The sequence below is a fragment of the Topomyia yanbarensis genome, chromosome 2, assembly GCF_030247195.1.
Source record: "Topomyia yanbarensis strain Yona2022 chromosome 2, ASM3024719v1, whole genome shotgun sequence".
NCBI classification, from domain to species: Eukaryota; Metazoa; Arthropoda; class Insecta; order Diptera; family Culicidae; genus Topomyia; species Topomyia yanbarensis.
This window is the reverse complement of record NC_080671.1, coordinates 308,086,120-308,110,871: the sequence shown is the minus strand read 5'-3', so window position 1 is coordinate 308,110,871 and position 24,752 is coordinate 308,086,120. Positions and strand designations below refer to the sequence as shown.

At 35.5% G+C, this 24,752-nt stretch overlaps 1 protein-coding gene across 2 annotated transcripts in view; it reads right to left on the bottom strand.

Annotated features, from left to right (window-relative positions):
- Positions 1 to 11,859: 11,859 nt before the first annotated feature.
- The window catches only part of LOC131683510 (protein eva-1 homolog C), a 459,719-nt gene continuing 446,826 nt past the window's right edge, over positions 11,860 to 24,752 (bottom strand). For both annotated transcript variants that reach the window (XM_058965544.1, XM_058965542.1), the window contains exon 11: positions 11,860 to 13,190. In XM_058965544.1, coding sequence (XP_058821527.1) covers positions 12,994 to 13,190 — 197 coding nt within the window. In that variant the 3' untranslated portion in view covers positions 11,860 to 12,993. The remainder of the gene's footprint in view (positions 13,191 to 24,752) is intronic.

Genomic DNA, 24,752 nt, shown 5'->3' with positions numbered 1-24,752 from the left:
AAAATTATCGACAAACGACTCGGTGACGAAGCTTTTGGTAGAACGTCTCTGGAAAACCCACGATTTGCGGATTTAACTGCCATTCAAATACTACTAAACCGCATTCTTTCACACTTTGCATACACATTTTATGTAAAAATATCTAACCCCCATGTTGAGTTTTCAAGATAATTTTTTTAGGGGTTGAAAGAAAAAAAAACCCTTATTGAAAAAATATTTCGAAAACTCAACATAGGGGTTAGGCATTTTCATTCCAATTTGCTTCACACAAAGTTCTTAAAAAATACGTGATCAATTTTTTTTCAGCGCTGAAGCCCTTAACAACACCCCCCCCCCTCTCTTAACTAAATAATCTCATCTCTTTATAATGATCAGTAAGCGAGCTTTTAAGCTATTTAGAGAATATACTCTTGAAGATTTTTTTTGTTGGAGACGAACCACTGCGACCAGTATTTAGATCTATTGTGGTACTCTTGAAGTTTCGACTTCGACTGACTTAGGATTAGAGCTGCCATATACAAAAATCCATTAGTTTTGCTGGAATAGGGTGGGTGCTCCTATAGTTGACGTGTACCAATATTTGCAGTAGTAGGTTATATGCCTATCTAAGGTACCAACCATAACCAAAACAAATTTCTGGTGGTTCATCACACTAAAATCATGCATCAATAAAACTGCTATCCTTGAAATTTGCTCAAATGACCATTGAAAAAATTGATTTTCTTTGAATTTTGGGCTCCCGTGCACCTATAGTTGATTTAATGTATCTATGGTTGCAAGTCCCATAAGAAATCAATGGGATTTGCGTTTGCTTTGTTTTCTTTGGCGATCTCGTGCGATGGTATTTTTGTACTGACTTTGACAGACAAGCACTTGTTGGAAAGGTTATGCATCTGGCAACGTTTTGGCAATAATGGTTTTATACTTGACTAAATATTTTTCAAGCTAAATTCTATAAGGCGAAGCTATTTTTTTTCGATGGTTTTAAAATCTGGGGGTACGATAGGTCACTTTATTCGAGGTTAAATTAAACAATGTACACGCCTGGAAAATCACCGGTTCAACTTTTATTTGATAAGTATTAATACGACAGATTATTAAAAAATTAAATTGACGTAATTCTGAGACGAAAATGAGAAAAGGCAGACGATGTGAAAAATCATGAAATCGCGAATGCAAATGTTGAAGAAACTTGTTTTTTGGAAAGCTGCGTCTGGTTTTGTACCTACTTGTGAATAACTTCTTCGGTGTCCTCTTCGTCGCCAGAGTGTGTAATTGAAGTTGTTAATTCCGGCTCATGTGGTTGCTTAGCTGTGAGACGATAAGTAGTGACCTATAGTGGCCCTAAACGGCCTATGGGGATCCATCGTGTCCCCAAGCGTATGTTTCATATTGATGTCCGTATTTTTTTTCAAAAACAAAATATTGAAAAAAACCAGCACAAAACTCGTGTTCAGCAGTAATTTGTACGTAAGAAAAAACCCACTTGACATTTTTTACATTGATTAAATGCATTGTGCTGAAGACGAAAGACAGTGCGTTTTCGCAGAACAACACGTGAAAACATAAACGACGCCGTAACTAATACACCTGCTCCAGGGTGACAGCCGGAATAACAGTCGTCAACGATGTTCGTGTATCTAATTCACACAAGATGAGCGACCTCTGCAATAACATAGCTAAGATAATGTCCTATACCTATTATACCCCCATATCTATTTGACACCATTCTACTCTACATGCGTTCCTATAGTAGTACAAGCGGTTTTGAATGCATAAATTGGTTAATAAACATTCTTTATATTTTTCCTATGGAATGGGGATTGAAAGCAGTTTAACATATATCGCCCTTAAATCTTTTTTTTTTGATTTTTTAACAAAAGTTTTCCTCAAGTATTCGACTATTGGTACATCAACCCTAGTACAGTAATTTTACAATACGTTACAGTATAGTCTAATGTTATGGTACAAAGTAAAAGCAACAAACTAACATTTAAACGGCAAATTTCAATGTAAAATCTGCGGAGAGTAACAAAACGGTTTCGATCTTGGAAACAGTGGCATTCGATCGTAAATTCACTGCATCACCACGCGGCGGTAAGGTTTACTGTTATCTAAAGTATTTTCGTAAATTTTCTGTGAGAACTCTGCGTCGAAAGATGTGGAAACAGTGGAAAAACATAACGTTCAAGAATTGTTTATGTAGTAGGGGAACTGGTGGTAAACTGAACACGTTAAGCAGTCATTTTTTTCTAACTAATAAGTGATTGAGATACTAATCACCTTATATGTTTCTTGTTAGACATGTTTTGTACATATTTGATGAAAATACTTCGGCATAAACACAAGTTTTCAAACTTTATTCTTGATTTCAAAACATGTCCAAAAAGAGACAGGGCATTTTGTAGGTAAAAAAAACTTGTCACGGAAAAATTAAATTTTCGTGTAATACTAACCAATTTACAATTCTGTGACATCGAAACACACCTATAAACTTGGGGTTATCCATAGGTGTTTAAACTTTAGGGATCTGTTGGAGAACAGTGAAGATGTAGTAACTTGAACTTGGCGATTAATTTTGAGGTTTGGTACTTGGAGCAGCAAGATGGTTCATATTACCCCCAGGCCTGATGAGAGGGGGAGGTAGTCAGGGCAATTGCCCTGGGCCCGGGTCGTATTTGGGGCCCGCGATTTTACCTGGTAGATGGGCGGAAATTTCTTTGTAGTCATTCGCATTTTCAAATTGATATATGATGAAAGCGTCAAAAATGAAACTTTATTTGATAGTTGATATTTATTAAAACAAACGTTCTTAAAGGAGTTAAGTTGTTACCATGTGTACAAGTTTAAAAAATGAGTTTTTTTGTTTGTATCGACGGAATACACTACAAAATATTGAGAAGTTAGCTTCCCGGGGTGCAGAATGCTCTGTTTAAATTGTGTTGTGTCGGTAGCCAGCATTTCCATTGCTAACTAGCCGTATACAAGTATTTTTAATGCTTTGCTGCACCTAAAATGCAAAGCATTAAATCTAGCACTATATCGACATACAGAACATAGACATCGTGCTAAAAAGATTTTGAAGATAAATGCTATGAAGCTTTTATAGAAAACTCTAAGTGCTAATATAGATTATTCTTATAGTGCTTCGAGACACCGAACAATAACAAATATACGTATGTGTTCCAATAGTCACCTAACCTCGTATGCCTTCCTACAATAAATGATGATGCAATAAACTTAAAATCAAAATGCAAATTCTGCACGATTTTTCGAAAAAATGCAATTGCAAATATAATCCACAATAGACGTTTGTGTAATATAAACCAAACATCTAGGTAGAAATTGGAATACACCAAGTATACATGCAAATTTTCCCATCCCAGTTCTGTAGGCACTAAATCATCAATTTAAACAGTCGGCATGTCAAACAAAAGAGAAGAGGCAGGGTGGGTACGTTATTGAGTTATTTTTTTTCTTTTACTGCGTCGATAAAAAAGTAAAAAGTTATTTAAATAACACGGCTCTATGTTACCATTGCTGACAGCCATTAAGGTGCTTCTGAACATGCTCTATTCTGGCACACTATTTCGCCTATTCCGACACTAAGTGCGCTTTAATGATCTCTATAGAACTATAAAGCCGCAAAGAATATGTTTTGTATGCGAAAATAGAACATATCTGAAGCCATTAAATAATACTTCGTGGTTTCTTGGGTATGTTCATTACTCCTAACCTTGCCACTTCCCCCATCCTTCTTGAAATCATGAAAAGACGATTCATGGCAAGGCACAAATCTCCGATCAACATGGGGAACGTGCCATTTGAGCTAGATGCTACTGATTCATGATTCCTGAGTACTCGCAAATTAAAAAACTCGTGGCTATGGCAATTTCACACGATTTGGATACCACGAATAAAGAAGCTGTCGAAATTCTCCTGTCTGGTACGCTATCCATGGATGTAGCAATATGAGTCAACCGGAGACTAATAGAAACCACTGACTAACGAGTTTCCTATGGCTGAAGAGGTACTAACTCATACTGAACTAGAGGGCTTAGGTTTAAAAGGGTCCGGCAATAATACAAGCCTTGGGGCCCGACGCGGCTCTTGACGGCCCTGGTTACCACCACTACAGCTTGTTAATTTTACCCCCTAAGACATTTTATTTTCAAACTGCCGTTCCAATTGAGCCACTTTGTCCTGATCCATACTTATTTGCTGTGAAATATCTGCAAGAGGTTCAAATACTGTTATGTAGCACCATTTTCATAATAAAATTAAAATTTCACCACAAAAGACCTTATATTCTACATGCCGAATTTAACATCAGCGACAAACATGAGTGTCGATTTTGGTTTTCATCATATTTATTTAACATTCGACAGCTTTTTATCAAAAGAAATGATTTCAATAGCCTTTGAATACTTAGCAGGTCACGTTTCTGTGAAGTTTGTTCTAAATTTAACTAACATTGACTTGATTTGGCTACCTGTTCATTTCCCCCCCTGTTAATTTTACCCACAATTCCCCAAAATTGTAAATACAACTGTTTGTTTATATTGTAAATATAATTGAAAAACTATCTGAACTGCGCTTGACCAAAAAAGGTGTTTGAAATTTTCCCTTGAAGTGGATTTTGATAGCTAGCATTTATACCTAATTGTCAAGAGTTTATCATTAACTCATCATGACTCTAGTGTACTCTAACGCAAGCCAAATGAAATGACGTCTATTATCAAATGTAGATATGGTGAATGTATTCGAAAGTTGGATTTTACGGGCTAATTTTTCAGGGTCTGGAAGTAGGTGCTTGAGTACAGGAGATATGCGAATGGTGTCTGCGATTTCGCACTGCAATGGGGTATTAAATTATTCCAATTCGCATATATGTCTGAAGAAGCAGTACTTTGAAAATGCTAACAACGATGAAAACATGTTGGAAGCATTGCAAAGTATAATATAAGTATAATTAATTTCTTAGAAAATAATTCTGTTACTTATCATCCTTCTAATTGCGAAGATTGTGACCCTCCGTCTGGTAGATGTCAAACGAAAACAATCAATATGAACTCGCTATCTCTTGCTGTTTCATTCATTTGTAGGTGTTTTCAAAGATTGATGGTGCAGCACGTACATATTTTCCTTCCATATCCCTACACATTTCATAATTATGCTTTTCATAGACTTTCAACTGTCATATACGGAACAATACCTAAAAATGCATAGATTAGGGATTAGCAAAAGTAGTGAGTAGACAGCAGATGTCGGTCAAAGGGCTAGCAACGGCAGTTAAGGAGGAAAAACACGAAGTTGGAGAAAATCGGTATATCGTTGTCTAGAATTTTTTTACCGCCGATGATTATTCCGTTAGAGTGGCAGCGAAATGGATCGCGAAAATTGACATCGGTATAGGGTGAAATACTGCCGCCAAGAAGTTCTCAGCACCAGCTAGCAGATAAATAGGAACGACTAGCACCAAGAAGGATAAGAAACCCGGAGAAGATGGTTGTAAACAGATTTAAATCCTTATGGTCGACACCCCCGGACCGGTTCATGTCTCAACAGGGTACGATATTTGCAGCAGATCTGAGCAGGTGAGATATATCGCGAAGGTTTGACAGCAAGTAAGGAAAAGTAGCTATGGATAAAAACATGACGATTCACGCAAAATATAATAAGCAAGAACACAATTCTTACTAAAGCAGTACTTAACGGTTGCCCCGGATGGATGAGGATTACGATCACAAGAGGTTTAAGTTTAGTCGGTTGGCTTAACTACTACAAACTAATCCGAATCCACCACGAGCCAGCATTCAACGGCATTCAAGTGGTCGGAAATGCCGAAAACGTCACTAGAGGCCAAATTATTGAATATATTCATAGGCTATCTTTTGTTCGTAAGAATATTCCCCACAATCTGATAAAAATTAAATTGAGGCATGGCTTACTATGATTGAAATAGAAAAATTAACTTTTTTTACTGACGAGGTAGAAAGTTGGTGTCTTCGACAAAGTTTTAGGAATGCTCATAATGAAGAATTTTGTTGAACAACTTGAGCTTGTAGAACTTAATGTTATCGATTTTTAAAGCGTTTTCTAAGGCAAACCCCTTAAATTTAGCTATTTAATATAGCTTTTTTCGCTGTGATTTTTCGTGCAAACGATGTTCCAGACAAGTGTTGAGGTATTAACACCATATAATATTGTTGAAGACTGCATGTAAAAATTAAATTATTGTTGAAGACTGCATATAAAAATATTGTTGAACACTGCATATAAAAATTTTACCTGAAATCGGCGGCGCCGCGCATACCACTCTTAAAATACTCATTCGTTTTAGAGTTATTGAAGAATTTTAATTTTTTTTACGTCAACTTCAACTGCGTAGAAGAGAGAAAGGTGCAAACCAAAATGGACGAGCAGGCACTATTTTCAACGTCCGGACTACGCATAATCAAGGTAAGAAGGTTTTAAGCTCATTTTGTAATGTTTTGCCTTTCTCAATAGAAAGGTATTGCAATTGCTCTGAAAACCGACTTTTTAACAGAGGCCCGGAGGGCCGAGTGACATATACCATTCGATTCAGTTCGTCGAGTTCGGCAAATGTCTGTGTGTGTATGTATGTGTGTATGTATGTATGTGTGTGTATGTGCGTATGTGTGTGTATGTGACCAAAAATGTCACTCGTTTTTCTCAGAGATGGCTGAACCGATTTTGACAAACTTAGTCTCAAATGAAAGGTGCAACGTTCCCATAGGCTGCTATTGAATTTCTAATGGATCCGACTTCCGGTTCCGGAATTACAGGGTGATGAGTACGAACACGCAGAAAATGTCGATTTTAATAAATTCTGCAATGAATGTATAAAGGTGAATTTTTTTCCAAAATATGACCACAACTGCTTCGATTTGTAGTATTAGGTCACTAACATCCATTCAAAGTCTATTTGGTCACATTGGCCACCATCATCGGTTCCGGAAGCCCCGGCGGAAGTATCTAAATTCAGAATAACAGTCACATCGGTTTCTCGGAGATGACTAGACCGATTCGACTAAGCTTAGCCTCAAATGAAAGGTATTGCGTCCCCGTAAATGGCTATTTAATTTCATCCCGATCCGACTTCAGGTTCCGGAGTTACAGGTTGTGGCGTGCGATCACATAGCAAATTGTGATTCAAACCGATACTCCGATGAAAGCAAAAAAGGTAAAAATTTCGCTAAAATGTCTCTCAAACAACTTAAATTTGCTGTTCTAGGTCACCGACGGCCAACCAAACTTTCGTTGACTACATTGACCACCATAGACGGTTCCGGAAGTGCCCGGGAAAAGCGGCCATCTTTCAAAATTTACGAACTCACATCAGTTTCCCGAAAATGGTTGGGCCGATTTTCACAAACTTAGTCTCAAATGATAGCTATAATATCCCCATAGATGTCAATAAAATTTCGCACGGATCGCTTATATGGGTCCGGAAATATAGACTAAATCGTCCGGTCACATATGAAATTCCCATATAAGCCGGAACTCAATTTTTTTTTTCAAAGGGGGGACCTCATGAAATTTCAGAAATCGATTTCGTATTTTTGATGCCAAACATCTTTAAAATGCATGAAACGTCGAGATTTTATGTTATCTCGAAAATTTTTTTTTTTCTAAAAATCGACTTTTTGGGACCTTTTTGCCTTTCTCAATAGAAAGGTATTGCAATTGCTCTGAAAACCGACTTTTTAACGGAGGCCCGGAGGGCCGAGTGACATATACCATTCGATTCAGTTCGTCGAGTTCGGCAAATGTCTGTATGTGTGTATGTATGTGTGTATGTATGTATGTGTGTGTGTATGTGCGTATGTGTGTGTGTATGTGACCAAAAATGTCACTCGTTTTTCTCAGAGATGGCTGAACCGATTTTGACAAACTTAGTCTCAAATGAAAGGTGCAACGTTCCCATAGGCTGCTATTGAATTTCTAATGGATCCGACTTCCGGTTCCGGAATTACAGGGTGATGAGTACGAACACGCAGAAAATGTCGATTTTAATAAATTCTGCAATGAATGTATAAAGGTGAATTTTTTTCCAAAATATGACCACAACTGCTTCGATCTGTAGTATTAGGTCACTAACATCCATTCAAAGTCTATTTGGCCACATTGGCCACCATCATCGGTTCCGGAAGCCCCGGCGGAAGTATCTAAATTCAGAATAACAGTCACATCGGTTTCTCGGAGATGGCTAGACCGATTCGGCTAAACTTGGTCTCAAATGAAAGGTATTGCGTCCCCGTAAATGGCTATTTAATTTCATCCCGATCCGATTTCCGGTTCCGGAGTTACAGGTTGTGGCGTGCGATCACATAGCAAATTGTGATTCAAACCGATACTCCGATGAAAGCAAAAAAGGTAAAAATTTCGCTAAAATGTCTCTCAAACAACTTAAATTTGCTGTTCTAGGTCACCGACGGCCAACCAAACTTTCGTTGACTACATTGACCCGGGAAAAGCGGCCATCTTTCAAAATTTGCGAACTCACATCAGTTTCCCGAAAATGGTTGGCCCGATTTTCACAAACTTAGTCCCAAATGATAGCTATAATATCCCCATAGATGTTTATAAAATTTCGTACGGATCGCTTATATGGGTCCGGAAATATAGATTAAATCGTCCGGTCACATATGAAATTCCCATATAAGCCGGTATGTACTCAAATTTTTTTCAAAGGGGGGACCTCATGAAATTTCAGAAATCGAATTCGTATTTTTGATGCCAAACATCTTTAAAATGCATGAAACGTCGAGATTTTATGTTATCTCGAAAAAATTTTTTTTTATAAAAATCGACTTTTTGGGACTGCCGATTTCGCACCTTTTTTCAGTTCAATATTACAATGGCTGTTTTTTCTTTTTCAAAATTTTAGAACTCGAATAATGATTGATTTTCTTGTATATAGTTGTCATGTGTTGTATAATAATAAAATGTAATATATGCATTTAAAAGTTTTTAATGAATATGAACAACGCACACATTCTCGTGATTCATGATTGAGAAAGGCACAATTGCACCGCTAGGTGGATTAAAATAGGTTTTTACTTGGGTATTTTTACTTACAGTCTTCAACAATATTATGTGGTTTCAATGCCTTCAAATTTGTCTAGAGTACGGTTTGCACGAAAAGTCACAGTGGAAAAAGTTATATTAAAAAAACTAAATTTGAGGGTGTTGCCATAGAAAACGCTTTACAAATCCCACAAGTTCAACTAGTTCAACAAAATTCTTTATCACGAGCATTTCTAAAACTTTGTCGAAGACACCAACTTTCTACCTCGTCAGCATAAAAAGTTCATTTTTTTAATTTGATCGTAGTAAGCCATGCCTAATTTTAATTTTTATCAGGTTCTGGGGAATATTCTCACGAACAATTCGTCCAAAGGAACCCTGTGAATATGGTTTGGCGATGGTTTGGCCTCTAGTTAATTAAGTTCACGTTTTTGGGGTTTCCGACCACTATGCAGCGGTGTCTTTTGATGACTTCTTCTCGATAACAAACGTTTGGTTCACAAGACTAGGTCCAGGCCTCTGAAAAAATCTTCAAAGTTTGAGGGTTTATGTACGTTTCTTTTAAAATAAACGTTAAAAAATCAACCCCTCCCCCCCTTGAGAATTTTCTGCGCACGTGCCTATGCCAGCTATTTTTTTGCAATGATCGTGGTTCATGTTTTGATTTTTTTTTGCTTCCGGTGCAAAATTTTACTTGACGATCTTGTAAGCTAATAAAGAGTAAATCGACAACTATTGCGACATATTAGACAGGCTACAGTTATCGAAATGAAACCAAGGTTTCACAGTCGCTCAGTATATGTATTTATTTCAGCTTACATGCGTCGGTTGTATTTAAGGTGGAGTTTACGTGAAGTGCATGTTTTCGGTTGATGCCCTCCACCAAAGCCTGTACATTCGTTTCCGCTACGTTTTACTCAGTCTTTTCCACTTTCTTATTATCACTTAATTCGCTTCTCCTGTGGTCTTATGGAGTTCGCGCTTCATTATGGCCCTATACGTTTTGATCGGACGGAGTTCAGGACAGTTTGGTGTGTTCATGTCCCTAGCCACAATCTCCACAGAATTAGTCGCATGCTACTTCCGAGCGATTTTGGAGTAGTGGCATGGAGCCAAATCGGGCCACAACCACTGTTTAATCGTGCTGTCTCAAAAACGTCGTCGTCCTTCCGTTATGTATGTGAAGCATCAACACTTCCCGTCTAGACCATCCTTTATCTTCCCGCGTGAACGATGGAAGGGGGAGGGGCGGCAATGGAGGCTTTCATGTGGTTGAGGTTTTAATATGGGTAGGATTGGTACGAAATTCTAGTAACCATTTCCTAAGCAGATTCTATTAGATAATCAGCAGAGAAACATAGGGCAGTGGATTGCACTTGTATTGCATTTTCTAGCAGAAGACAAGGCCACAAGATATGTTTCCTTCCCATTTCTGTTAGAAAGTGCAAACCCAGTGCAATCTACTGCCGTTTTTCAATGAAAAACGACAATAATGAAGTCAGTATGCAATCCGCCAAAATCATCGTCACAACGCAGCGAAACCCAACGATCTCAGTTTTGCAAATCTCGCCGTTTATGGAGCCTTTGGTCACGAATGGTTCACGAAATGTCGACAGCTTCTTCTGCTTGAAACAGTCATACAGAGTCCCGGCAAGTGCCTAAAATCAACTGCCCATGTAATTCCCATCTTCATAGATGCAGCATCAGTATTTCATTTGCAGCGTCGTTCTGGCACTACTCTGCAGGCAATCATCCAGATTTGGGAGGTTCTGCGCTTTATATGTTTTAAATCCGAATCGTTTCGAATCGGAAACTTTGCGAAACATCCAGGTTTTTGGAAAAATCCAAAAAACAATGGTAGGTTGATCGCATATTTCTTCGGGATCATGCTGTTGCTGTGAACGTTCTTATCTGACAAGTGGCAATAAGATTGAAACGCCCTTCTCACACAAACCATCAGGTAGTGCCTTAACAAGTATTGAATATTGAGTTATGCAACTGGCTGGATCTTTTCTTTGGAAGGAGATTCTCTGTCCCTTCGGATTGCGCATAAATGACTCTGTTTATGGATCCGCCCCATTTTGGCCCTTCATACAGCGTTAATGTGAATGTCGGTTGATAACATAACTTTATGTTTGATGTTAAAAGCATCTCCAGCCACCGGAGTATTCCATGCACTGATGGTGGGTTCCTATATCCTCATCATCATCATCAAATCTAAAAAGCAATGGTAGGACTCCGCTTGAAATGAGCAATTAGTGCTTTCTCCACCAGAATTCCAAAGACGCGATGTGAAAAAATCCTTTTCCGAACAGTTTGCTGATTTTCTTCCATCTCGACCGAAATTTCATTGAAAACTGCAAAACTTAGCAGATGTAAGCAACACACTCTAACGAAAAAACTAGACAAGTTTTGATTCAGTTTGATTCAGTTCGGTCCAGTATGAAAACAGTTGCGCAAGTTTGAAAGTGTGCAATATTTATCGAATCACGCCTCATGAACAGACCATTAAATTACACTCAGGCACTTTTTCGCAAAGAACTTTGTGAAAATCGTCGCAACCGGGGTCGTTATCGGGTCTCTCTGGGAGCTAACTAAGACATCACTTCGTTAAAAACTTAGTGATGCTGTATTATGTGTTGCGTACTCGGTTAATAAAATGGTCCAATTCTGTCATTAGAAAGCCAATTCTCAATTCAAATTATTGCTAAAAATTTATATATATATACTTACCAAAGAACAGGCGACCGCCGTTAGGAACTGGAATTAGTAAATAGTGGAGAAAATGAATAACACACAGAGCAGTTCTAATAAACCATTTTTATTAAAATACGTTACTCATACCGTGCTAAATATAAACGACCTGTATGATCACTAAAACAGAAAATAAATAAATAAATTGCTTCATATGTACAATTAACCTATGTTCTCTCATAAAACATCCGTTCAATAACGTCATTGCCCGTTTTCCTAACTTGAATTTTATCTCTAATGATTTCGATTGATTGACTTTTTACAAAAAAAATCGGTTGCCTAGGTCTGTACACTAAAGATTGCTTCATTCTTATGTCTAATATATTCAAATCCATACGAATTCACTAAGTGCCAATTTGCTTGCGGGTAATAAATAATGCTCACATGTCTTCAGGATGGTCTTCCAAACATCGATGAGTTTGTGTAGAGATCCTGTTTCATCAATGACTGTCAAGTGGTACCCTGATTACCAATTATTAAACTATAACAGTAGTAAAACGTCAATAAAACACCCTTCCAATGCGTGTGTACATAACGGGTAAATACGACTCGCTCGGGTCTGTAGAAAATAACTCACCGTAGCTTTTGCTGCTAACCTGGCCGCAGAATCAATGTTATCTTTTGAATCACCTCTTTATCGGACCGGACATATTCTTTTTCGGCAATGCCGAGGTCGCACAACAAGTTTAATTTCACTATCAACATTTGCCCAACATAAGGCCCGGATTAGTCCTGCTCTCTTACTCTGTCGTGCTCAAACAAGTTTCGATTACATCAATTTAATAAACGCTCACTGAAATTAAGCTCCTTTAAACGCTGTTTCCTAGTTTTGCTTCGAATTCAGAGTCCTGCTGGCTTACGTGCATTTTGATTTATTTGTCGTTTTCACTTTTCACTCGGATGTCCCGATGACACACTATCGTTTTTTTGTGTCTCGGTCAAAATAAACTACAAATACACTAGATCTCTATCTTTATCACTTTGATAGTTCAACAGTGCGGTTTGCTTCCGCAGCAGGATAATGTTGCAATTCTAGAAACAGTACGTTCGATTGGGTGGACACATCACGATGGTATCTTCGGCTTCACTGATGGTCGGTTCTTTGTTCTTCAGTATGGACTGTGGCTGCGGTGGGCCAGGGTGCGTTTGCTTGAACTGGGCTGACTGCTGGCCGGAAGCTGGATGTCATCCGTAGTAAAACTGGGTGTTTGCTGCACCCCTGCTAATGCTGCGCGGTGTGTTTCCATCTTGATCACTGGACGGCCGCCTAAGGGTCTGGGAGTGTCCTATTACCGAACCGGCGCCTCCCAGGAATACCGGCGGTGGCTGCTGATGATGTCGAGGCAGTGTGCTCATAGCAGCAATTGGCGTACGTATCCCCCCTGGAATAAGAATTGATAATCGATTAGTTTACTTTTTGTGTTTGGAAAACAATCGAAATGTATTATTGGGTTTTTGTCTTTACGGTCTGCAAATAAAAATTTTCGGTTGTGTACTGCTCATTCTTTCGACCAAAATTCAGTATTTTTTGAAGGGAAATTAATTTTAGTTCTGTGTCAGAATATTGTTCATTTCAATTTAAATCTAATTCACCTCATACAATGCAGTTCTATGGGTAAGAATTAGTTAACACCTATTGAATTACTGTACTATGGTTCCAAAACCGTATTTTGGAAGATAAAACTGTTTGCACCCAAACGGATAGTTTTAGACATATGATGTCGTCGGCAAACTTTCTTAGTGCTTGTATTGTCGTTTTTTGCATTAATTAAATTAGAGTTGTCCTTTTGGTTAGGGTGTTCAAAGTTTCAACTTTTAGACATGTGAAATTAAGCTGCGTAATGTTCTACAATGTTCAGGGCCGCAGAGAGAAAATACGGGCCCGCGGGGTCCAACGTACGGGCCCCCACCACTGTGTATTGCCTGAGTATAAAAAAGTCAATGTTTGAAATCCATTGGAGTTCACTGATATTATGCATAGTACACGAAAACTTTATATTTATGTACCATTTTTTTGCTCTAGTTGTTTGTAGTGCCAATGAAGGAAAAAACGTAAAGTTTTTATACTTTGGGAGTTTTTAATACCTCTTCGACAGTTTTGGTGACTTTGAAAAGCGCCATTTTTGTAATTGTATTTATAAAAGTAAGGAAATGACAAGATTAACAATGTAGTAATCACAAAAATTAAAAATATCTAAACGGCGATCAACGGCAAAAGATAAAAAACAATAGGAAAACTAAATATTAAATATTAAAAGAATGTACAAAGGAGCTAAAAACAACAAAATCAACCACATAAACAAATGTCAATTGTCAAAAATGTTTAATCGAGAAAAACCAAAACAAGAAAAAACAAAGCCTATAAAAATTGATAAAGGGAAACAGGAAACTAGAAAAACATATTGCGAAGATTAACAAGGCCGGCCATTATTGAACAAATGGTGAAAATAATGAAAAATCGATAGGAAATTAAGAAAAAAAAATTAGAATCAATGCAAATGAAAAAAACTACTAAAAAGAATACAAGCATTAATTTAAAAAATGCATAAAACTGAAAAACTCGATAAATCAAGAATAATAAAATTTATTTAACATTAAAAACAAAAAATATTTTAAGCAATAGAAAAAATAAATAAAACGTTAAGAAACAAGAATAAAATAACCATAGAGAAAAATAAAAAAATGGATTTTTTAAATTTTGAAAAACTGGAAAATTGAAATGATGAAAAGACGGAAAAGTAAAGAAAATTGGAAGTATTGAACAAAAACGGAGCAAACAGACAAAATGGAAAACAGAAAATAGTAGAAAAAAGCCAACATGGTATACTATAGGAACACAAAAATGAAGATATTAACACGAAAAAAATGAATAAATTGGATATTATTTAAAGAACAGAAAAAGCACTAGAAATAAAATTTGAAATAAATTCAAACAACGAACTAAATGTAAAATTAAGAAAAAGTGCGCATAGTGTCAAGAAAAGATTAATCAAATGTTTTTTTTAGGAAAATAAAATAATTCAATGCTAACGTATAGAAAAATGTTCAACAGAAAAGTACTTTCAAAATACGTTAAATGGAAAACATGTAGAAATAACAATAACGAATTAAATTTTAAGAAAAAGGTATAAAAAATAAATAAAATTGTATTAAATGAACAATGGGATAAAATAAAACTATAATAAACGGAAAGCTAAAAACTAGAAAATGAGAAAGAAAATAGGAGAAAGGTAAAAAATTAAACAATAAGACAAATTGGAATGAATTTGAATAAGTAAAATTGCTTTTGGGAATGCAAAAAAATATGAAAAAAGGAAATAGAAAAAGGCTATGACAAGAATAAATGTAGTAAATAGACAAATTCTAAAAATTAGATGGAATGACAAAAGATACAAATAAAAAAGCATGGTATTAAAATATGAAACAATAAGAAAAAAAATAAAGAAAGCAGAATTTTCTCGAAAAATTTCGAATAAAATTAAATAACAGAGAAAAAACTATAAATTAAAGTAAGTGATAGTGAACGTAAAAAGATGGATAAAATAAAAGTAAGCAAATAGATAAAAATGGCGGAATCTTACAATTGCAGAAATACAAATACAATTGACAACTTAAAAAAATAGATCAATGAAATAATAACAAATTAAAAAAATGCATGTAGGAATAAAAAACGCTTTTAATCCACCTAACAGTGTGATGAGACATTTCTTATAACTCTTATCACTCTCTGCGGATATTATATCGTTTGAGAACATTTAGAACATGATGCTTCGCGATGTTTTTGATAACACATACTGCATGGGATAGTGGCAGGACTCAGAGAATCGCTCAAATCAGCATAGGACAACATCAGTGCTAGAAATCTCAAACCAAATCAATGGGAAAGCGAAAAAATGGCCCATAAAATAGACTTACCAACGAATTATTGTTAATGCTCTGTTAATAAAATATCTAAATTGTGGTGGGTAACTGAATTTTCCTAAAGGGGTTATATATTGTACTGAGCCAAAAATATCGAATTTTTTTTTTAATCGATTTGAAGTTTATACTTTACTCAAATTTCCAACGCGACTGAGAACTAAGAAATCAACACTTTTTCTTGAAAAGGGCGATACTAGCAGTGATACCATTCAAAGAAAATCAACAGTGAATATTTCCAGACTTGGTTTTATTTCGTATTTAAGAACTATTGTGTTTTATACATCCTAGATTGCATGATTCAGTGATCGAAACCCAAAACTTCATAAAGTATCGGATTCTCCTCGTCAGTAACTAGCACCAACTGGGTGTCTAGTTAGACGATGTATCTAAGCTAGTACCCAAATTAGCACTAGTTAGACACTAAATTCCAAAAAGTCACACGTCTTGTGTGAACACTAAACAACTGGCTTATACCGAGTGATGTCTCGATAGTAAGCACAGAAGTTCTGTTTGCCGACGAAGAATATGAACCGAAACTGTCTTGTGGTTTGAAGACCCAAACGCCTGAAATTATGCAAATTCCCATATGGGAAAATTTTGGACGATGCCAAATTTTTTGTGCATAAGGGCACATACCTTACATAAAGTACGGTTTTTTGTTTTAATGTTTCGGATTCTCCTCGTCAGTAACTAGCACCAACTGGGTGTCTAGTTAGACGATGTATCTAAGCTAGTACCCAAATTAGCACTAGTTAGACACTAAATTCCAAAAAGTCACACGTCTTGTGTGAACACTAAACAACTGGCTTATACCGAGTGATGTCTCGATAGTAAGCACAGAAGTTCTGTTTGCCGACGAAGAATATGAACCGAAACTGTCTTGTGGTTTGACAAGACAGTTTCGGTTCATATTCTTCGTCGGCAAACAGAACTTCTGTGCTTACTATCGAGACATCACTCGGTATAAGCCAGTTGTTTAGTGTTCACACAAGACGTGTGACTTTTTGGAATTTAGTGTCTAACTAGTGCTAATTTGGGTACTAGCTTAGATACATCGTCTAACTAGACACCCAGTTGGTGCTAGTTACTGACGAGGAGAATCCGAAACATTAAAACAAAAAAACCGTACTTTATGTAAGGTATGTGCCCTTATGCACAAAAAATTTGGCATCGTCCAAAATTTTCCCATATGGGAATTTGCATAATTTCAGGCGTTTGGGTCTTCAAACCACAAGACAGTTTCGGTTCATATTCTTCGTCGGCAAACAGAACTTCTGTGCTTACTATCGAGACATCACTCGGTATAAGCCAGTTGTTTAGTGTTCACACAAGACGTGTGACTTTTTGGAATTTAGTGTCTAACTAGTGCTAATTTGGGTACTAGCTTAGATACATCGTCTAACTAGACACCCAGTTGGTGCTAGTTACTGACGAGGAGAATCCGAAACATTAAAACAAAAAAACCGTACTTTATGTAAGGTATGTGCCCTTATGCACAAAAAATTTGGCATCGTCCAAAATTTTCCCATATGGGAATTTGCATAATTTCATAAAGTATTTGAAATTATTAAATTAAAATTTGTTTTTGCTATTGAAATTGACAAAATGATAGTATCGCCCCTTTGGCGATTGTTTACTTTTTCGGTCCCACCTATCAACATTGAAGTATCGCCCTTACGTTTTTGTACATTAACTACCGTTCTCCACCACCGATTTCGTCCGTGTTTTTTCAATAGCGATCATTGTTACTATTTACAGCTGGTATCTGCTTGATAACCCTAAAAAATACGAAAAAACAGTTTCGCTTCTAAACTGCTTGCAAAAAAAATATCGCCCTGTTTGTTTGCATGGAGCGTGGAGGGCAAAACTTTAAATAAACAAACAAAAATACAGTTTCGCTTGTTGTATTTTTTGCTGTAGTTTAAGAAAGCAAATCAAAATTTTTAGGTTAATTTGTTGGATTAAAAGCCCTCATTCGCATGTATGAAAACAACCTTATGTTTACATTTATAAGTATCGCCCTTTTCACAAAAAAACGTTGAAATGAAATCGCAGCTCCTGATATCACGCTATCTCTGAAGTGCATGCGGGCATAGTTCCAAATTTTACTTCGACATCGACTTTTTCTAAAGGTGACTTCCCAGTAGTATCCTTGATTTGAATTATTATCGCTAATCCTAATGCCAAAGAACAAATAAAAACCTCTAGAAAACGAACCGTTTGGGAAAATCATCATCATTACTGAAATTTTCGTTTTCACGAATCTTTTCGATAACCTTCCGTCACTTGCGTTTATGCACTGGGTGCACAGTGCTCTGAAAATCTAGCGAAATCGTCTTAGGGCACCAGCGGGTCTAATTCAGAGCCATCTGCGCGGCGAGTTAAATCTGTAAAGAATACTAAAAATTAATTTCTATTCCATAATTTTCAGTTCAGCAATTCGAGAGATCGTGCTCACCGCAAGCCATGAAAAATAGACTACGTTGTGAAGCGATGGTCACTATTTATTAAAAAATCACGGTTAAATAAAAAATTAAACTATTAAAAAATTTCAAATACTTTATAATTTTCACAAACTTATTTGGAAAAATTGCGTAGGAAAAAGCTAGCTTTCGTAATATTGTGTAGCTAAAAATTTCAGTATTTTCTCTATCTGCAACATATAACCCCTTAAGTATACCAATTAATTGGTATACGAATTGGAATAGGCTCGCCAAATTTTGGAAGAAGTCTATAAAATAACCCCTTGAAAACTACCTAAAAATTGTTGTAGTTCGATGCAATAAAAAAATCCCCAAAAATGAAATGTACCTATTAATGTGAAACACAGTGAATAAAACATACAATAAAGACCCATTTTTATCAATCTCATGGTGTATTTTAGGCTGACAAAATGGGGACATTGACTAAATCGGGCAATTTTTTTTCTTTATAATAAACTGAAGCTGTTAACATATTCTTCCCGTCCCTTGATATAGTCTGATAACTATTTCTGATTATGATGAACTTTTCATTTTTGTATATTTCCATCTTCATGATAAGGAAAACATCCTCAAGAGAGGATTTACTCGAATTCAGTCTTGTTCGTCTGCTAGAGCCCATCAAACATATGTTCATATTTGGCTGATAAAATCGGGGTTTCAATGTATTATAATAGATATTCAGCATTCGAAGAAGTTTCTTGTGAACGAGTGTAGAACGACTTTGTTTCTATTTACTTGAAATCAGCGGCGTAGCCAGAAATTCGTTTGGTAGGGTTTGGTGAAAATCGATCATACTGTCCAAACGGCATAATTCCAAAACCGTAATTTTTGAAGTTTTAAAATTATGCAGAATTAATTTTTCAGAAAATAGTAACAGAGTTCGAGTCTTTAGCGAATTTGTTGAGACTTTATTGTAGTCATGAATATTAACCTGAGAAAATTCACCATAAATACTTCTTGGACGATATACCGTCAAAATTATTTTATCAAATGATGCGCTGTTTAACGTTTGTAAAACTTATCTAAGAAACTAAACCTCCGAAATGGGCGGTTTCAAAATGATGCTATCTTGACCTTAAATTACTGTTTTTGAAATTTGACCTACACATATAATTGGTCATACAGCAAAAATCAAATGCTCATCAATATCGATCAGAACCTGCTAGAGTCGAATGGAAATCGCCATTTTTCATAAATTTCTCTCTACATTCGGAAAGTGTTATCCTCGTTATTCATCATATTACGTTTTCGTCTCAACTCGACGCATTCCCAAAATAAAAACCTGTTTTAATCCACCTAGTGGTGCAATTGTGCTTTTCTCATTTGTCCAGACTACGATTCCATGGCTGGTTATGTTCAATAGAATGGTGCAAATGAATATTACATGTTCAGTACGATTTGCACATACATACAATGGATCGACAGCCACGATCTTGAGATACTATGTGATATTGAAACATCGCTTGAAATCAACGGCGGATCATGGAGAAAGATCCGGGAGGTCCAGGTCTTGCCGAAACTTTTCAACTTGTTAAGAAATTTTAAACTAGTTTTAATTTTAAAGTAGCAACCCCTCACTGCATACTCCCTCCGGGCCGGTATGATTGTCGATTTTTAGAGTGATTGCATAACCTTTCTATATGAGAAAAAATGTACCAAAGTCCAAAAAAGTCAATTTTTGTCAAACATCTCAATGTTTTCAAATGTTTCAATACATTTTAAAGTCATTTGGCATCAAAAATACAAATTTGATTTTGAAAATTTTTCATTTCGGTTTATATGGGAATTTGCTGTGTGATTGCACTCTTCAACTCGTAACTCCGGAACCGGAAGTCCAATCAATAAAGAATTCAATTGCAGCCGATGGGAAGGTTGTACCTTTCATTTGAGACTAACTTTGTGCAAATCGGTCAAGACATCTCTGAGAAACAGAGGTCACATTTTTTTCCACATATACACACAGACATTTTCCGATCTCGACGAACTCAGTCGATTGGCATATGACACTCGGCCCTCCGGGTCGGGATTAGATTGACGTATTTTAGAATGAATGAGAAATGCAAAAACATTTTTAGCAAATGTTGAAAGTTATGCATTTTTTTTGGTGAGCAGTTCTATGTTTCATAGACATTAAATCAATTTTAACTTCGCTTCCTATTAAATAAAAACCCTTATTACAGTACATCTCTACAAGAAACGAGCTCAATTTGAAAATAAATCTGAGGATTATGATTGATTACAGAACTCTGAAATTTTCTATTGGAATGTTTTCAGGCAGGAATTTGATATTGATGCAATTAGACAACTGTGAAATCAAGACCAATAGATCAGTTACATATCAGAACCCCATTCCGACAATTTATCAAAAGTCCTCATGATGTTTACAACCACAGGTTATCAATCTACGGATCAGATAATTGTTATTGTAATATTGAATTAAATCAGTCTGCTTCAATAAATTTTCAACTTCAATCCATTTTTTTGGGTGGGGGGGGGGGGCGGTGGGTGGTTGTATGGTGTTAAACCCCAAAACCTTCTCTTGGCCACGCTGTTGCATGGAGTTATTTATTTCGCTTTTCATTTTCCGATATGTTTCAGATCGATCTGGTGGTCATAAGTTAGAAAAATTGCAGTCAGAAGATTCGCGCAAATGAACATTTTTGCACTGATAAGTTATCAAGTTCCTTCCTGACAACTTGGAAGTGTTCGGTGATTATTTCTAGCGGTTGTAGATAGAAAAATGAAATACAAAATTCGTTTTATCGAAATAATGTTTGGCTTATTTCAATAGATTATTACTATATTGAACAATAAATAGGCGACAAAGAGTAATCCACAAACAACAAGCCATAACTTTTAAAGTATTCAAAATAGATATTGGAAGTCTTCAGTAAAGTTATTCGCAAAAGTAAGAGCTACAAATTTGTTGAAGGCGTCATTTCGATATAAAAAAAATTTGTGAAAATATCTCACTTATAGGGGGATTAATCAGCAAAAGCACAATACCAAAAGAAAGGGCATATTGCCTCCATTAAATTCTCCGAAGATACTATTGACCTAAAATAAGCCGTTTTGGCGTTAATAATAGATTACATGTTTTGGTCATATTTCTGGCTATGGGAAATGATAAAAATCTTTCGTCCGCATTTAATGTTAAATATCTCTTTTGATAATAGTCCGATTTCAACAATCTATAGCTTGTTCGAAAGGTATTCGTTAAAGCTGTCTAAAAACATATAAATTGTTGATCTATATTGTCAGTTTCGGCAGATAATTTAAAAAAAACTGCAAAAAATGCCATTTTTACGCAAACATTCATATCTTGGAAACTAAACATCAGAATCAAAAACAAATTAATAGCGTTCATACTGTTTTTTAGTTCTTTCATTTAAAATTGGTTTGGATAAGATCGGTTCAGCCATTGCTAAGAAACACGAATGAGAATTTGTCCTTTACATACACACACACACAGACACACACAGAGACACACACACACAGACACACACACACACAGAGAGACATTGTCCCAACTCGTCGAGCTGAGTCGATTGGTATATAAGACTCGGCCCTCCGGGCCTCGGTAAAAATCTTGAAAGTTTGAGCGAATTCTATATATTTCTTTTATAAGAAATGTAAAAAATAAAGAATGGCATATTGCGCATTTTGCACCTAACAAGACTCCTGCGTTGAAAATATTTGCACAGTGCATTTCCCTCACTACACATATACATATGCGTTCTTTTTACTCGTACCCTATCTGACAGTTCTTTTTGTTTTGTGTTTGCAATTTGCTGCTGCTAGATTAGGTAGATATTTTTCAAAATTTTATAACAAAAGGCTAAATAAAATATGTGATATTATGTTATTGCGGAACCGTTTTCAGCCTCGGTAAACACGGATTGAAACAACATATGATTACGGACGATTTACAACCCGCGGATTCGGATCCGGAAGCTGAAGAGTGTTTAAATATAATCAACTATTCTCGGGACGATCTTTTGCGTTACGATGACTCTCCTGCTGCTTCATTGTCATCTGAAATGATTGTATACAGCTTAAGCTTGTCCGATACCGGGATACATATCAGCAAAGCAGAAAATGTTGATCACCAACAAAGTGAAAGCAGATTTTCTCAGAAAATTGCCGGAAGGATTGTTTGGTTGCTGGCTGCAGGATTTTAAGGGCCATAGTTCCGGCAAGGAAGTTGGTCTGCAGAAATACTGCCGAACAATTCACTCAGTTGTTGCCTGCTGGCGAAAAATTTTTAGAAACGGGAAGTGATTTTTAAATGCGATGAAAGTGGAGTGGCAATGCCTGTTTGAAGCTCCAAGCCGATTCCGCAAGAGGACGATTTCATCCGTTTTGCGTTGTTCAATGATAAAACAAACCATAGATATTACTTATCTTTAACTAATCTACTAATCTTAATTGAAATTTTTAATGCTAATCGATAAAAAATGACACGACATATTTTGTTGTCAAAATTCTGCATGAGTATTAGTGAGTGAGGAAAACTAGCTGTCAAAAATCTCACGCGCTAGAGTCTTAAAATTCATAGGATGGGCAATATTTTTCAAAAATAATCGTTCAGACCTTTTCAAATATACGAGATAACAAATTTTTTAGCGAAAATATGCGCCAAACAATGTTCGCTGTGTAGAAAGTGTTTAAGTTAGATCAAAGTATGAAGGGACAAATGAAAAATAGTAATTTTAGAGGTTACGTTTTCATCGTTCAATCTCTTATGGTGAAATCAATTGAGAAAAAGTCAATTTTTGTGATAATGTTGAATAATACGGATAAGCGTATTGCTAGCGCTATGATCAATTGTGTTGTAATGTTCCACAAATTTTAATTTTTTGTCTAAGATCTCTTATGGTGAAATCAATTGAGAAAAAGTCAATTTTTGTGATAATGTTGAATAATACGGATAAGCGTATTGCTAGCGCTATGATCAATTGTGTTGTAATGTTCCACAAATTTTAATTTTTTGTCTAAGATAACTCCTAGTTCTCTTATTTTATCGCTTTTCTTTCTTTTTAGTTTTCTTATTTTATCGCATTTTACAACGCAATATAATTGACATGACTGTCCCTGAAAGTTGTGAGATTGATTTGTTTTCCACTAAAAGTTAAGTAACGAATTATTTTTTTACATTCAATTCCAGTAAACGTTAACAACACCATGTATAAAAGGTTTGTATTTCATTATGAGAAACATAAATATTATTATTAATTCTAATTTCTAAAAATAGCTTCATATCATACGCATTTATGATTTTTTTTAAATAATAGGGATATCGTTGGCATATAAAATGAAAAGAAGAGGTCCTAAGTGTGTATCTTGAGGAACCCCAGATGTTACTTTAATTATATCAGATTTCATCTCACAGAATTCAACAATTTGCTTGCAATCTCTTAAATCAATAATCCACATGTGGAGTCTCATCTCAATTCATAATTTTTCAAGTTTGAAAATCAATGTTAAATTTATCGAAAGCTTAACTGAAGTTAGTGAAAAGAGCTTCTATATGATTTCCTTTATCCATGACATTTAATGAATCATCGACAAATTCTAGTAGGTTTGAACTTGTTGTACGTCCTTTAAAAAACAGCTTTGTTGAAGAATGCACATTGATTGGAGGTTCCCCGACAAAGTTATTTAATTTTGAAGACAAACGGATTTTTTTTGAAATTTCCTATTCTAAGCATGTCCGAGAAAGAGAGGCAACACATAACTTTATATGAGAATATCTTTTACTGCAAATAGGATCAATTGGCAGTCTTCGGCAATGTTGATCCTTACACCTCAAGCTATATATTTACAGATTTTGGGATGCACAAGATGATACTGTCATTTTTTACTGAGTTTATTGTTTCTACTGGCAATTTTTGATATATTTCCACATACAAACTTGAAAACTCTTGTGAGTAAACTAGAGTTATCGGAAAAAGCTCATATTTGACAAGTGGTATATATATATATATATATATATATATATATATATATATATATATATATATATATATATATATATATATATATATATATATATATATATATATATATATATATATATATATATATATATATATATATATATATATATATATATATATATATATATATATATATATATATATATATATATATATATATATATATATATATATATATAGGCGTGATATAATCGAAACATTACTGTAATTAGAATAAGTTTCATGAACAAATGCTGCGAAGAGATTACTAATATCTTTTAAGTTTCATCCTCCTTTCCATCGAAAGAAATGTTTGATTCTACTTAGTTTTGATATAATTAAAAAAGTTTTTTGGGCATGACTTGATCTCGTTTTCGATTTTGCATTATACAGTATACACAGTTAGTGCCGAAGGAATAGCTAAAGTTGTACATTCCTTGTTTTGACGTGGGTCTTTGTTTTTTTCCTTTTTTAAGGATTTTTATGAACGTGTCCCCACTGAAAAAACAGACAGAGAAAGAATTACCGGAACGGTAAGAATGAAGAAACGGCGAAAATTCAC